We start from the raw sequence: 14,312 nt of genomic DNA, 5'->3' as shown, positions 1-14,312 counted from the left end.
AATTCTGTTCACGCGTCCGAGACCTGCCTTGTCTTTCCTCGATCCTTCCATGGATCTACACTGATTCGTCAGACGAGCGGAGAATTAATATTTGGCTAATATCAGGCTGGATTATACTCGTGCGTTCTTTATCAGCGAAATCAATTTAGCGCCGAAGGCTAAGAAGGTTATTGTTACTGATTTTTGACATCCTTTTCTTTATTTTCTCTTTTTTTTTTTTTGTTTATGTTTGTGATTTGAAGTAAAATTATTGAACATCTATAGGATTTTATAGGATTTTCCGCGATGCGAGAATTAATGGATTTATGATTGGATTTGAAATTGTTGAAAATTTATGCACCATGCTAGGAGAATTGTAGAAATTAATGATTTTATGATTGGATTTGAAATTATCGAACGTTCGTGAAATTTTCGATATACAGAAACTGATGAGTTTATCATTTGATTTAAAATGATTAATTATCGAAAATTTGTGAAATTTGCTAATGTGGCAGTCGACGAATCTATGGTTTGATCTGAAATTATCAGAAGCTTTAAAATTTGTTCACGATTATAAAGATTGGAATAACAAATGAACAGCTATAAAGTGAAATCAATGGTTCGTTGTCCTTTTCATAGAATTTTAATTAATTTCATTTTTTCCCCCACGATTTGTCCATCCAGAATTTTCATTCGTCCATCCTTCAAAGAAAAGTCATCAGAAATTTTAATAAATCTGAAGCCATCGCCCCACGAATATTTTCATTGATTTTTATTTTCACGTTATTTTACAAATGCCGACGATTTGTCCAGAATTTTCATATATTCAGCCATCGAAAAAATAGACATTTAAAAATATTTAACATCAGCGCATCATGGACTCTTAGTTTCCATGTGGACCACGATGGTCCACGATGGTCCACGATTTGTCCACATCTGTCCAGCCACGATTTTCGTTTGTCCACCCTTCAAAAAAAATGTTACCATCGAATGACAATTTTTCAAAATTTAACTTCAGCGTTCCATGAACGTTTTCATCGATTTTTAGGTGGGCTATGATCATCCACGATTTATCCACGTCTGTCTACCCAGAATTTTCGTTAGTCTGCCCTTCCAAACAAAAAGTTATCGCCAAATAAACGTTTAAAAAAGCTAATAACGAATACTGTTTTTTTTTTTTTTTGTAGAAATTCGCGTTTGGGAATGGCAACTGTAATCAGCTTGCAACATCGAGCGAGATGATAACCAGCATCCGCATTAGAGATTTATAATGACGATCGTCTTACCGGTAATAACATTCTTCTGGAAGCTAAGTAGCGTGGTTTTCGCTATTTTTCTTTTTGCCCAGCAAACGGAGACCAAAGACTGTGTTCCAGAATCTCTAATCGCCTTATCGAGGATTTGCTTGTCTCGCTGCTGTCGGGGAAATGGCAATGGAAACAAGGAAAAGGAGAGAAGAAAAGAGAAGGACAGTGTAAGACGCGACAAAAAGTCTTATCCAGCTTGGCGAATGTTGCAGCAGGAAAAAGGATGGCCGTTTTCCGTCAAGAGGAAACAGCTAACACGACAATCTCTTCGTTCTCTTTCCTTGTTAATTGCGAACCGTGTTGCACTTCCGAGATTGAGTTTCATTTTTAACGATCGAACAATAAATGAAGTGCCATTTCAACAGCTCGACAAAAAGAAAACTGTCTTCTCGGCTAAGATTTTCCGATAGGATTATACAAATACAGAAATTACTTTTCAAATGACTTTCATCATAAATTGTAACATTCCTGTAATTACGTGGGATCTACAGAGTTTTAAAAAATTGCTAAAATTTTGCAAATACCGCGGAGATCCTCAACGTTGTCTTGTAATAAATTGTTCTAATAATTGACCATCGATATGGCCGAAGTATCTTCAATAATTAACCGTAATTATTGACCGTCTTTCATATTTTCGAATACTTTCGCGGACCGCTGTGCGTATTTCGTCTTGCAATTAATTAATCGTGGCGAGCCGATGCCGTACATTTTCGTTAGGTTCGAGGAAATTTCGAAATTGAAATTCAGCCGGATTCGCTAAAACGCGACTACTCTCCAATCCGTTCTCTTTTCTCTCTTCATCCTATTATTTTATCAATAGAAATATGCAAATAATTAGGTGGTCGTTGAAAAGTCAAAGCGTCGTTTCTTTTTGATCTTTTTTCTGTACAAGTCGATGGCTTTTGGGTTAATAGGTTTGCTTGTGGAGTTTTAATGAGGTTCGTGCGATTGATGGAAAAGGGATCGGGCTGTTAATTAATCTTGGTGGGAGGAAAAGTGGTGGCGCAGAGAAAAGGAAATTCAATGACTTAACTCTAACCGCGATCAAAGCGATAGAGTGAATTTACAGTGACGAAAGGATGGAATTGGCTCGTTGCTTGAAAGGAAAGAACTGCCTTTCCTTTGAATAAAACTTTGGCTACCATAACAACCGAAAATGCTATATACGTTCTTCCTTTCAATCATGCTAACTCGAATTTATGGGATGAAGAAGCCACCCTCTAAAATTAGACAGCTTGAAAATTAACTCGAAGAACGAAAATTAAATTAACGTAGGTCAGGAGAAAATGCCAGAGTCAAGAAACAATGTTCAAAAGCGCGAAAGGATTGTTATACGTGGCTATAGCGTTTAAAAGATCATAGTATACATGGAAACTTGTATCGTTAACTTCAAGTGGTGCACAAGTTCGCATAATTTCAACTAATTCCACTGCAGCCTGCTATGCACAGTTTCGATTAAATCCCGCTTTAATTGCCTCGAAACGACGTTTTAATGCTCTGCAACTACCATAAGCATGTCACCGACGATTTATCCTAACCCCGAGAATTGCTCGTTGGCCTGCGGATGCTTTTCGCCTATAGAAGCTTCTCTGTTGTTTCGGCCTATTAATCACAAATTTTCTAACGCTTTCCTATGGCGAGTATTGCAATACTTTCCTAAGCTCGTATAGGAGTCGTGAAAAGCAGAAAATTGATAATTTGATCATAAACATTCATTTTCGAGGCATTATGTATTCAGGAGTGAAATCAGGAATTTCTAAGGGAACTTCGATCGGTCTCTATAGAATTCTTTTGGTTCTAGGGTCTCAGAAATCCAATTTCCCTTGACAGACGCAGAGGAAACCGTTTACCTCGGCCTCAGCCTCGGCAGATCTGCATAATAATCGGGCAATGTACGATCGAGGTGTTCGTATCGACGATTCTGACGATTCCAGTGATTCAAAAGCATTGGTATTCTTTCTGTCGATGATTTTATGCGAATCGTGTATTTTTCCAGGACGTATGTACGATAGAATCTTTTCAAACGACTGGTGATATCGACAAAAGAGATATTTTTCTTTTATGTGTTCGTAACGTGAGTTGCAAGACAGAATTTGCAGATTTCATACTTCGAAAGGAAAGAATGTTATCCAATAGAAGAGCAATCTACGAGCCACGAAAATATTTCATATGGCGACAATAAACTCAACTATCTAATGTTACCTACAAGAACCAATTAATAAATCCGCGAAATTACCGAAAAATAATTATGCAAATATCGACCTCGCGAATCAAGTCTACAGCGGAAAATCGAAAGTCTGGAAAATTAAAATTCCCAAAGAAACTCACCCACATATCCACGAATGCCTTCTTCTGGGCACGTTGGTCTGGGGAACTAGCAAGAGAGGCGCGGTACCTTTATTGTTTGACCCGGTCGAACCACCGCCATCGCCGGCCGGAAGCCGAAGCTCCGGTACCTGTAGGTTGCTCATGTTCCGGCGTGTCGCGCGTTACGTCACCAGAACGCGATCTCTTCGTCGTCCTTTACGGCTCTTCGAGCAAGCATCACTCATATAATCCCACGTCGGCTATCACGGGAACCTCTGCTGCGAACTTGCGATTCGCTACGAAACAGACATGGCTGATCTCTGCGCAAAGGATGCCCTCCGTTTCGTCTGGCATCCGGTCAGGAGAAGCTGCGCATCGTAAACGCGACGTTCTCAACAGTGAAACTGACCGACGTTACGAGTCTCTAACCCTTTGTAAGAGATTTGTTCGAAATTTGAAACGATGGATCTACAGCGATTTTCATGTCGCCATGATAAATTGAAAGGTGTCAATTAATTTTTAATAGGCGACACACTATGCGAACTCTTTTCGTCAAAGTGTGACATTTTATAGAACGTCTGATAATCGAAGATAAAGGTAGGAGGTGCTTTTCTGAGGGAGAAGGAACGTTGAAATTATTGTTTGGCAAGATGATTTCAGAGTTTTTCTTAGAACTTCGTAAATATGGATATGAGGTAACTGAGAGTGGGAAGGAAGTGAGACATTGTACACAGAGGATTTTAAGTGAAGAATCTTCAGGGAATTCCGATTGTCGTATTAAATCATTGCAATGTGTACGAATCGTGGATTTTCTTTTGAAATTTAATCAAATTAGAGATAATTTTGACACCCAATCTCTCGGTGACAATCTCTTTCTGGTGTCTTCAAAGACGCGCTATCGGAAGAATTCGACAGGTCACGTAATTTCATCATCTCACAAAGGGTTAAAAGGAACTCTTTCAATTCACCAGCTGACTTGGCATAAAATCATGCCAGCCCTTTCTTCCTGCTGGTTACCAGTGCTGTGTGCCACGTTTCATCGCGTTTTCGCTCAATTCTTTCGCTATTTCTCTGAAGCTCGAGTCTCTACGCGCCATCTTCCACGCAACAATTTCTTCCCAATAATTTTTAATCGGCGCTACATTTTATTTCTAATCGGCCTGAAAATGAGACGCAACGTTTGTTCAAACTTTTACTAAAACGCGGATACTTTTATAGCGTTACTTGTCTACTTGCGAAATATTCTTTCAGACAATTCCCAACTTCTTTCTCATTCTGTTTCCCTCCGACTACGCAGTTCTGTCGAAACAAGATCGTTACATCGGAAGGCAACTCGTTCTTGTTCCTAACGATTATTCCTCCTACAAACATCATTGAAACACCAGATAACTATTAAACAAGCGCTCGTTAATATCAGATGCAAAGAGAAATTATTTATCGCAACGCAAAACCGTGTCCAGCGTCTCTTAACGAACGAATCTCGATTCTCCTTGCAGATTAGACTGTCGCGGATGATCGAAACACGTTTTTGTCCACGTTAAAACGTCAGTACTGAACGTGCTCACGCGAGATTTGCATAACTACGCTGTAACAAGCTACGATACTTTGCTTTTCAATTGCCAGTTCAATAGCGTACATGATACATTAATGCTGACGTTTAGTCGAACGTATCGTGTTTCCACTGTACGAGGAAATCGAGAACAGTTTGTTACTTAGTTACAGGATCGTGGATCGAGAGATGAAACGCGATAATTTCAATGTGAGATCCTATAAAAAAAAAGTAAACAAGCGTATAAAGAAGAGAAATAAAATGTTCTACATTGCAAATTGAAAATTTTATTATTTTCTGTTATTAACGTGTAGTAACGTGCTTCTAGTCTTATTGTTAGAAAGGCGATTCGAAGGCTGAATTGCTGGGATTTTAAAATTCGTCACAGCAGACAAGCAAAAAAGAAGTTATTGCCGTGGGAGATGGAAAAACAGAAATGGAATATTCTTCGTCACATAATGGAAATGTTTGTTACTTTTTGTTATTCAAAGAATTGTGTTTTTAATTCTAAAAGCGTGGCTCGAGTGTCCGGTATTAAAAGTATTAAAGAGGAGAGAAAATTTTGTTTCCTGGACACGCAGCTTGCATATCTCGTTTACAGAAATTACATTTTCCATTTGACACTTCGAGATCACGACGAATCATTCGTAACAAGAATTTCAATGAAACTCGCAATTCCTAGAGATTTTCGTTGACCTTTTGAACCATTGAGAGCCATTAGCTGAATTTTTCCTTTTATTTTCAAAACACGAAGTTCCTTCTATTTCCCGCAGCCAGGTTTTCCCCAAATAATTACATCTGGACGAGAGTTTAATGGCGCTTCGAGCGACTAAAAAAACTCGATTAGATCCGAGCAAAGAGGAACTATCGTTTACCAGAACTAAACTAAAGACCAGAATCATCCATTTTAACCTCTTTTTTTCGCGGCACAGAATTCTAGTGGAACGTAGTGGAAAAAATTGCAATGGAAGAAAAGCAGAGGAACCGGCGCGCTTCTGGCAAAGAAAAAGGGGGATGCATTGGCGTCCTTGATTCGACGCGTTTAATTTCACGGCGAGGGGGGGATCGTGGACGTCGAAAGATCGCCGTCGACTATACTTAACCGAAAGCACAAGTCATCTAGAAACGTTTGATCGACCGTGACACGGTGTCGATGCAAATAGGTCATCGAGTAATTCGGCCTCTTCGAGATCAGCCTGCACATTAACTTCCCTAATTAAGTATTCTTTATCCTGTCATCCAGTGGGACAATTGAAAAATTATGCAGACCGTAATATTTCAATATCTTTGCGTATGTACGATTATCATCTCTCGATTACATTCAATTGTCTTTCTAATTGTGTTTTCCGAATTAGTCTATAAAAATATAGATTTGCATAAAACCCCTGTCTACTCATCTAACACTATAGACTGTGCGTAAATGCAATTTTATAGTTTTACAATAAAAATAACTGCAGCACATATTTTTTCAGTTTCAACTCCTAAGCAGCTATTTAGTTTCATATATTTTGTATATTATATACATTTTTAAAAAGTGTATTTTTGCACTTAGGAATTTCCCATAAACGCATAAAAGATTGCAGTCATAACAGGCCTCAAAATTCCAGCGCTATGTTACTTTAACATCTAAAGCTTCCGCGATGATTAGACTTACATCTGTCAGTCACAATACAGGGTGTATCGTAATATATCGAACCTACTTTGGGATTAGAGAGAACGGCGGACAGAGAGACACGTGCGCTATCCGAGCTTGTTTCAAATTTATGGCCATTTTTATGTTTCAATAATCGGCAACTTTCTTCGCAGAAGGTGCCCTAAACGGCTACCTCGATCTGTGTTATCAGACGCAACTGGAAATTTTGTAAGTTGGCGAAATTCTTTTATACGACAACTGCATGCAGGCCGAGGCTAGCCGTTCCGAGCATCTTTTATGAAAGTAAGCAGTTGCGGATTATTGAAACAGAAAAATGGCTACAACTTTACAACTTTTTTTTATTGCTTTTGTGTCTGCTGTCTATCGCTGAAATGGGTCCCAACGTTTCACGATACACCCTGTGTATTATTTATTTCTCACTGTCTCGCGGTATCGATCCCGCGCAACTTTAAAGAAATGCTAGCGGCTCTGTGGAAATATAGAAACACGGAACAACAACGCCTGAGACACAAATCCCAAGATCCTGCGACCAAAGATCGGCAATAGGATTTTCTTGACTCGGAGATAAAACCTGGGAACGTTGAGGACAGTTTGCGGAAGTTTCTCGTACGTGAAATTTAACTGTATTCGGAGCTGCGAAACTGGCTGACAAAATTTTCGCTTGGAACTTCGGTTGCGCTGTAGAAAGCGGATTGGTCGTGTCGTTTGACGGGATTCTCCGGGGAATTTCGATAAGACGAGGCGGAGTATCTCGTGGTACGGTTGGTTAAAAACAGTTACGTTTAGTGCGTGACTTTCAAGATGTCCGGAGAGATTTCTCCGCAGCTTTCAGACAGGGGATATTGCATAGTGAAGGATTATGACAAGCGGTTCGTTCAGTTACTCTTCGAACTGAAATTGACGTATCTCTCTATTTAGCACGAAGAATGTTAAATTAGTCATTCGAAGTTACACAAATTAAAAAAAAAGAAAATAGTCTCCTGTGTTGTAACAATTTCACAGAAACGTCGCTAATATCTTCCCTGAACCCCCCGTTAAGTAACAAAAATTATTTTAACGTGCCAAATGGAATTTGAATTTTACAGCCCAACAGAATTGCAACAATTTTACGAGACATTCGAAATCACGTAGCGACGCAGAGGATTAAAAGCGAAACTAGTGCAGGCCTTTTGATCAATTTTTCACTCATCCAGTTGATGGGTCTTTCGAGTCACCGATCAAAGTGAAATTCGCCAAGATTACAGGGGTGGCCGCTTAATGAAAACGGAGGAGTTTAGCGTGTAATTAGCGGCAGGTTAACGAGCATAATTTATCGATGAAAACCAAGAACGCTAGCACAGAGAACAGCAGCCATTGGCCTGTCAAGAAAAGGATCGTTGATCCTTACGAGGTTTCGCGCGGATCATCAAATTACCAGAGCACAAAGTGTGTCGATTACGCCCTTTGGGCTTCATTTCCTAGACCGGAGACGTACAAAGCACGAATCGAGCGAATACAACGCGGTCTCGACCATCTCGTCGATGGGGAACGATGCAGAGAGGGTTCGACGAGGTCAGTAATTGAAGAGCGCGCTGCAATTACAGGGCTTCGATATAATTAATCGTCCACGTACGTACGTACGTACGTACCATCTATTCAACGAGGTGCTACTTTCCAAGAAATTGAAACTCTGACTCGCTAACGCGTCTTGTACGATCGAGGATCCAATGTATTGTGAAGATTTTGCGTAATATAACGATTGGGATTATATTGGGTTGGCAACTAAGCGATTGCTGATTTTGACAATACCATCCAATGACAAAACCAATGATAATCTTTTCTTTTCGCTTCTTGAGAGAAAAGCAGAGAAGCAATCTGGCCAGTCACATAGGTTCAAAATCATGACAATGAGATATATGCTCATTAATTAGTATGCATTAACAGAGTTCAAAGTAAGTTTTAATATGTGTTGGTAGAAAACAACGAAGGATTGATTTAGCAATCGATTTCCATTTTTGCCTTTACTGCGTTTGCATTTACTGTTAATTAAAAAGAAAAAGAGAATAAAAGTTTGTTTTTGATTATTAACAAGGTTTCGATAATTATTCGGAAAAAGTATATTGTATTTGTTACTATGATATTGTCAATATTATTCTAAAAGAATCAATTAGACTATTGTGTTTAAATAACAAATTTCAGTATGTATTTGTTTGACAGATTATGATCATTCTGCAGAGATATTTTTATGCCAGGTGGCAATCACCATGGAAAGGTGTATTGTATACTGTGAATATCATATGATATGTTAATACTGTATTTAATATTATTTTAAATACATTCGACGGTTTCAATAACGCTCAATCTCGTTCTTTAGGCCTCACGAACTAGTCCTCCACATTGCTGACAGTATCATCCAATGACAAAATCCGCAATCACTTCGTTGCCAATGGGAAAGAAGTCTGAGAAGGAAACACCCCGCAGATCTCACAAAGGATATGACCTAACAAACACGAAGATTGTATCCCGCTGGGGGTAGCCACCCACATGATAATCAAACAGTTAAAAAATTCTACCAAACGTTCAAATTGGACAAATTGTGAACGTAAAGAATTAAATAAAAAAAAAAAAAAAAGAACAGTTGCCAACCCAGTAGGTGCGTACACTGTCGCTCGTATGGAAACTTTGCTCGATTTATAGTATCGATAGATGAATATTGGTGAAATATATGAACAAATGACAGAGTAACGATCAAAAGCAATTATTTACTATCTTCATGTGGAATCGACAGGAATATGCATCGTATGAAATGTTAATCGATTATTTGAAAAATTACTCATTTGAATTATTTGTGCACAGAATATTGGAATTAAAAGTTATTAAAAACGTTATTTTAAATATCATTGGTCATCGGAGACCAGCCGTGGTATCAATTCGGTATGAGGTTCTGTAGTTTATTTGTACGTCTACCAAGCTTGAATGACAAAATTAAAATATTCAAAAGGAATTCTCGCTTCACACAACTGGACGAACTCTTAGCTTATCGTCGACACTGAACCAACCTATCAGCGACACTCGCGCCATACTAGATACGATATTAAAGGAGTACAACACGACCTACGTAATCCGCTCAACAGGCAACGAAAAGAAGACACCGGCGAAAGAATTCTAGATTTTTTAAAGACATTGGTTTGTACAACACACTATTATGGATAATGTAAGCGCGCGTGTCTTCGTGTATGCAGGCTGAGCCTACGCGACGTGCCGCTGACACGCGAGAACTTCTCCGCTTCTTTTTCGCGAGGGATCGGCTTTTACCTTTGTTTTTCAAGCGTCGATGTAAATTACCGAGCACGATCCGGATGTGACGGCATTCCGCAACGAGCCGACGAGCAACTGCGATGAAGAATAGCTAGCCAGCACGACTCTGCACTAATGAACTTCAACTTCAAAGACGCGCGTGACGTAGAACAGGAGAATAAAAAAAAAAGTCTCGTACAAAACAGTTTTATTCAATGTTTTCCACTCGTTCTTGCATTTATAATCGTCCTCCTTCCAATTATAGCACGAACAACAGGATGTTATTGATAACGTTTAAAAGTAGAGTTTTAATGAAGTAATTAACAAAACTTGCATAGGAATGACGAGACCGGTGTACGATACTAATCCGAGCGAGACTTTTTCCTCTTTCCCACGAATCATGTTGTCAGCGAGGGAATTCCGTAATTCGATTATACAATTTTGCTGCTCGCGTTTCCAATTTTGCTGTTCAATTAATGTTCGTTACCAGAGAAATGGAATGTCATAATGCTGTCTCGCGATCCGACACGGCCGCGCGGACTGTTACTCGACGAGTATCTTGTCCCACTTGTCCCCGGCGAATTGCTACGTTTCGTATTAGTAAATATTTCGTGTCTATACCGCGAATGTACAATTTTCCCTTGTCTTCTTGACGAATCGCGTGTGCATGATATATCTTAAGACACCAGAAATCACCTTTTCAACAAATGTGTCTCATTTTCGTATCTTCCGAACATTCGTATTTTTCTAACGCAATTTTAGCCTATAATTTTTTATTCTATCATACTTTTTAACAATTTATATAAAACGTGAAACGAAAACATTCGAAACAGTTTTACCTGTAGCTTTTGTACAAGATTTATAATTATTTTTCTCTAGACGATGTGCTTTCTTGAAATTTAGAATTTTAGAAATTCTAAAATTCTTACGATTCCCCTTTGGCAAAGTTTCAAATACTATCGCGTATAATTTTATTAATAAATTTCTACATTTTCATCCAAGGTCTATAATTTTGGTCAGAAACAAAGCTACCAATAGCAATTAATTATTGGGCGCCGCGTTTATACGGCAATTTTGAATGCTCGCCACAATTGCACACGCATATATCGCATATTGTACGTACAAATTATCAAACAGAAGCTCAGTTAGCCGTATTTCCTAGTTAGGACCGTAGTTGTGTGATATCGTTGTTCCCTTGTTTTCATTGAAGTGCAAGTAATTGCTTTGCGTGCTTATGATTAATTCAATGGCCCTAGTTGTTGAAGAAAAGTTACTACATTCACAGTCAAACGTATTCAGATCGAACAAACCAGTGGAATAAGCTCCTTTAGAAAATTATCGAAGCCCCGAAAATGTCTTTATCTCCAAGTATAACGTGAGCTAAGTTTCAAGATACGATCTACCATTCGATCAAGATCTGATTCTGATGTGTCGATTATATTATATCGATACATGAATCTTTTTTTTTTTTTTTTGATAAATTGTTACTTTTTTAAATGTCTAGAAATTTGTCTATATCAATTACATATTAATGAAAATAATATTTAGCTGCTATGTAGCTACAAGCATATTACAAATTAATGTTATTAATTCGAAGAAGGTTAACTTCTGAGTGAAAATCTACACATTGTAAAATAAAAACTCTCAAATATACAAATTTCAAATTTCCAATACGATAAAAATCACATTTTTAATCATTTTCCGGAGATAGATACACGAAGAAAAATGTTTCACCTTTTAGCATTTTAAACATATAAAAACGTTTGGGAAGAAGTTTGAAATAGAAATATGTATATGACATATATCTACGATATCGCAATGACATTTCAAAATAGCGACAAATCAACTGCAGGTAAACTGAAACCGCGACGCGCAGCGAGATATCAAAATTCATCTTGTGTCTCGCAAAATTCCAGCGCCAACTTCTCTCATCTTTTATTACAGCTGTTGTTATTCCATGCTGATACGTTTTTCTCGGTCGAATCTGCTTTGCTTGTAAATTTCAAGCACGCCACTTTACTAAACCTCATTTCTCCTTCGTATCTCGAAAACATGATCGAATATTCAGTTTACGAATCACTGGATCTACATATTTAAGGAATTTTTCTCGTCCGAAGTGATGTTAACGTTTGGAGAATCGAGCTAAAAAGAATTGATGGAGTTTTATCGTAAAATGGAAAAGGAAGTTGCTTTGAAACAGAGGCGTAATAGAAACGAATTAAAAATATTTAGTTGGCAAATCTCGAGATTTTTAGTTATATTAACATGACATAACGTTGCCAAACACTTATATTTAGGATTCCATAATTGTACAAACAGGTACATACAGTGGTTTTCGCCAAGGACAGCGTTTAAAACCTAACCTTGGTCTAAATATATGTATTATATTCTGTAGTATTTTTAACTAAGTATTCTAACAACAGATATTGTGAATTCACTAGGCTGAAGTATCTTCAAGTACTCTGAATGAACAGGTAAAGTAAGAACAATTTTTTGAGAGAAACCTTACTCCAAAAAGTCTTCCTACGAATTATGTTCTAATACTAAAATCTCGAAGATGATATCCCTGTGGGGGTAGCCATTCACACGTTATTTAGCAATTAAGTTAGAAAAATTTACCAAATGTCCAGTAAAGTGCAAATTAAATAATAAACAATACTAAAACATTCTAATCGATCGAAATATACTAAATATACCAAGGAAGATATTTTTAAGAGACGCCTAACACAAATTCAGCGATTTCTGCGAATTTGTCTACAGTGAATTGCGAATGCATCGTATTATACGAAGAAATTCACGAAACCTAAAAATTTGTTTCGTTCGCTAAATATTCTAGTAACTTGTACTTGAATAATTCTGAACTATTGTGAGTCGAACATAATCGTACATTTTTTTATCATTATTATTTAATTTGTACTTTACAATTTGTCCAGCTGGACATTCGGTAAATAGAATCGTACATTGCATAGTTGTTTTAGCTGTCTCAATCGTACGATACTGCATGCTATGGTGCACATACATCCATCGATCTTTATCCTGTCATCATCTCGCTTACTTAAACTCCTACGATCTCCTATGTCGCTTTAAATCCTGTACGTCTCGTTGTTTCTTTTTTTTTATTTTGTTAGCCAGCGACTCTTGGTATTTAAGCGTCTATTTAAGTACTTGTTTGTATTTAAATTATTTTCTGTTAATTGTGCTTTGGCCTGAATTACTTTTCGCTATCAGTAATTATTCCTAGTAATTATTATGGGAAAATATATGTAGTATCGCGGACATAAGGTCTAGGAGTTAGCGGGTGAACCACACACAATGTCGCGAGAGCCGAGACGTTTTTAAACCACATACAATGTCGCGAGAGCCGAGACGTTTTTAAACCATAAACAATGTCCCGAGAGCCGAGATGCCGATGGGCCCGTAAATGTGTCGTCGGTGCTTCGAATGAATAGTTTCATAGAAAAGGTCTACGTGATTTTGGCCACGAGCGGTCGCAGGACACGTGTGTGGTGGGTCTGCGGGAAAACAAAAACATGCGAGAGCAGGGCAGTTTTGTTGAGAAGTCGAAGACGGTGAATCGAGAAGTCAGAGAGAGTGCGAGTTGCGTTGTCGATATAGTGCTGTTAGCGTTGTCGAGAGAGTGTGGTCCGCGTGAGAGAGAACGTTGGATCCGTTGTGTTGAGAGTTGTCTAGATCGTAGCGTGTTATTGCGATTAGTTCACATTAAACTACCATCGTTTTTCTGTCTATATTTGTACAATCCATTCATTGTAAATAAACTACAAATATTAGGATATAATAACATTATATTCCATTGAAGATACTACATATATAGTGCTAGTAGGTTTGGTGCTCCGTCAGTCTATATATGCAGTCATCATTCGTCATATACTGTACAGCACTCTTTATGGACATCGAGAAAGCATTTGACAAAATAAACCATGAAAGTCTGCTACAAACAATCAGAAAACAATTCCCGGAGCAAATATACCAATTAATAAAATCCTACTTAAACAGCAGAACCTTCGTAATAAAAATCAAGGGCACATACTCTGAAGTTAAAGACATCAAGGCTGGGGTTCCGCAAGGAAGCGTCCTAGGACCAATACTATACACATTATACACGGCCAACATACCAACAACTACCAATAGCAAAATACTGACATTCGCGGACGATACAGCTATACTAGTCAGACACACTAACCCAGAAACAGCAGTCACATTACTACAAGAACACACCACA

The 14,312-nt window shown here is 38.1% G+C and overlaps 1 protein-coding gene across 5 annotated transcripts in view; it reads right to left on the bottom strand.

The window, feature by feature from the left end:
• Nucleotides 1-14,312, bottom strand: part of LOC122576262 (cAMP-specific 3',5'-cyclic phosphodiesterase-like) — a 357,163-nt gene that overhangs the window by 224,954 nt on the left and 117,897 nt on the right. For 4 of the 5 annotated variants that reach the window (XM_043746294.1, XM_043746292.1, XM_043746291.1 and 1 more), the window contains exon 3: nucleotides 3,615-3,961. The exons of the other annotated variant lie outside the window; for it this stretch is intronic. In XM_043746294.1, coding sequence (XP_043602229.1) covers nucleotides 3,615-3,757 — 143 coding nt within the window. In that variant the 5' untranslated portion in view covers nucleotides 3,758-3,961. The remainder of the gene's footprint in view (nucleotides 1-3,614; nucleotides 3,962-14,312) is intronic. 5 annotated transcript variants of the gene reach the window in all.

This window comes from Bombus pyrosoma, linkage group LG16, assembly GCF_014825855.1.
Source record: "Bombus pyrosoma isolate SC7728 linkage group LG16, ASM1482585v1, whole genome shotgun sequence".
In the NCBI taxonomy this organism is placed as follows: Eukaryota; Metazoa; Arthropoda; class Insecta; order Hymenoptera; family Apidae; genus Bombus; species Bombus pyrosoma.
The sequence above is the reverse complement of the archived record's forward strand: the minus strand, read 5'-3'. Positions and strand labels throughout refer to the sequence as shown.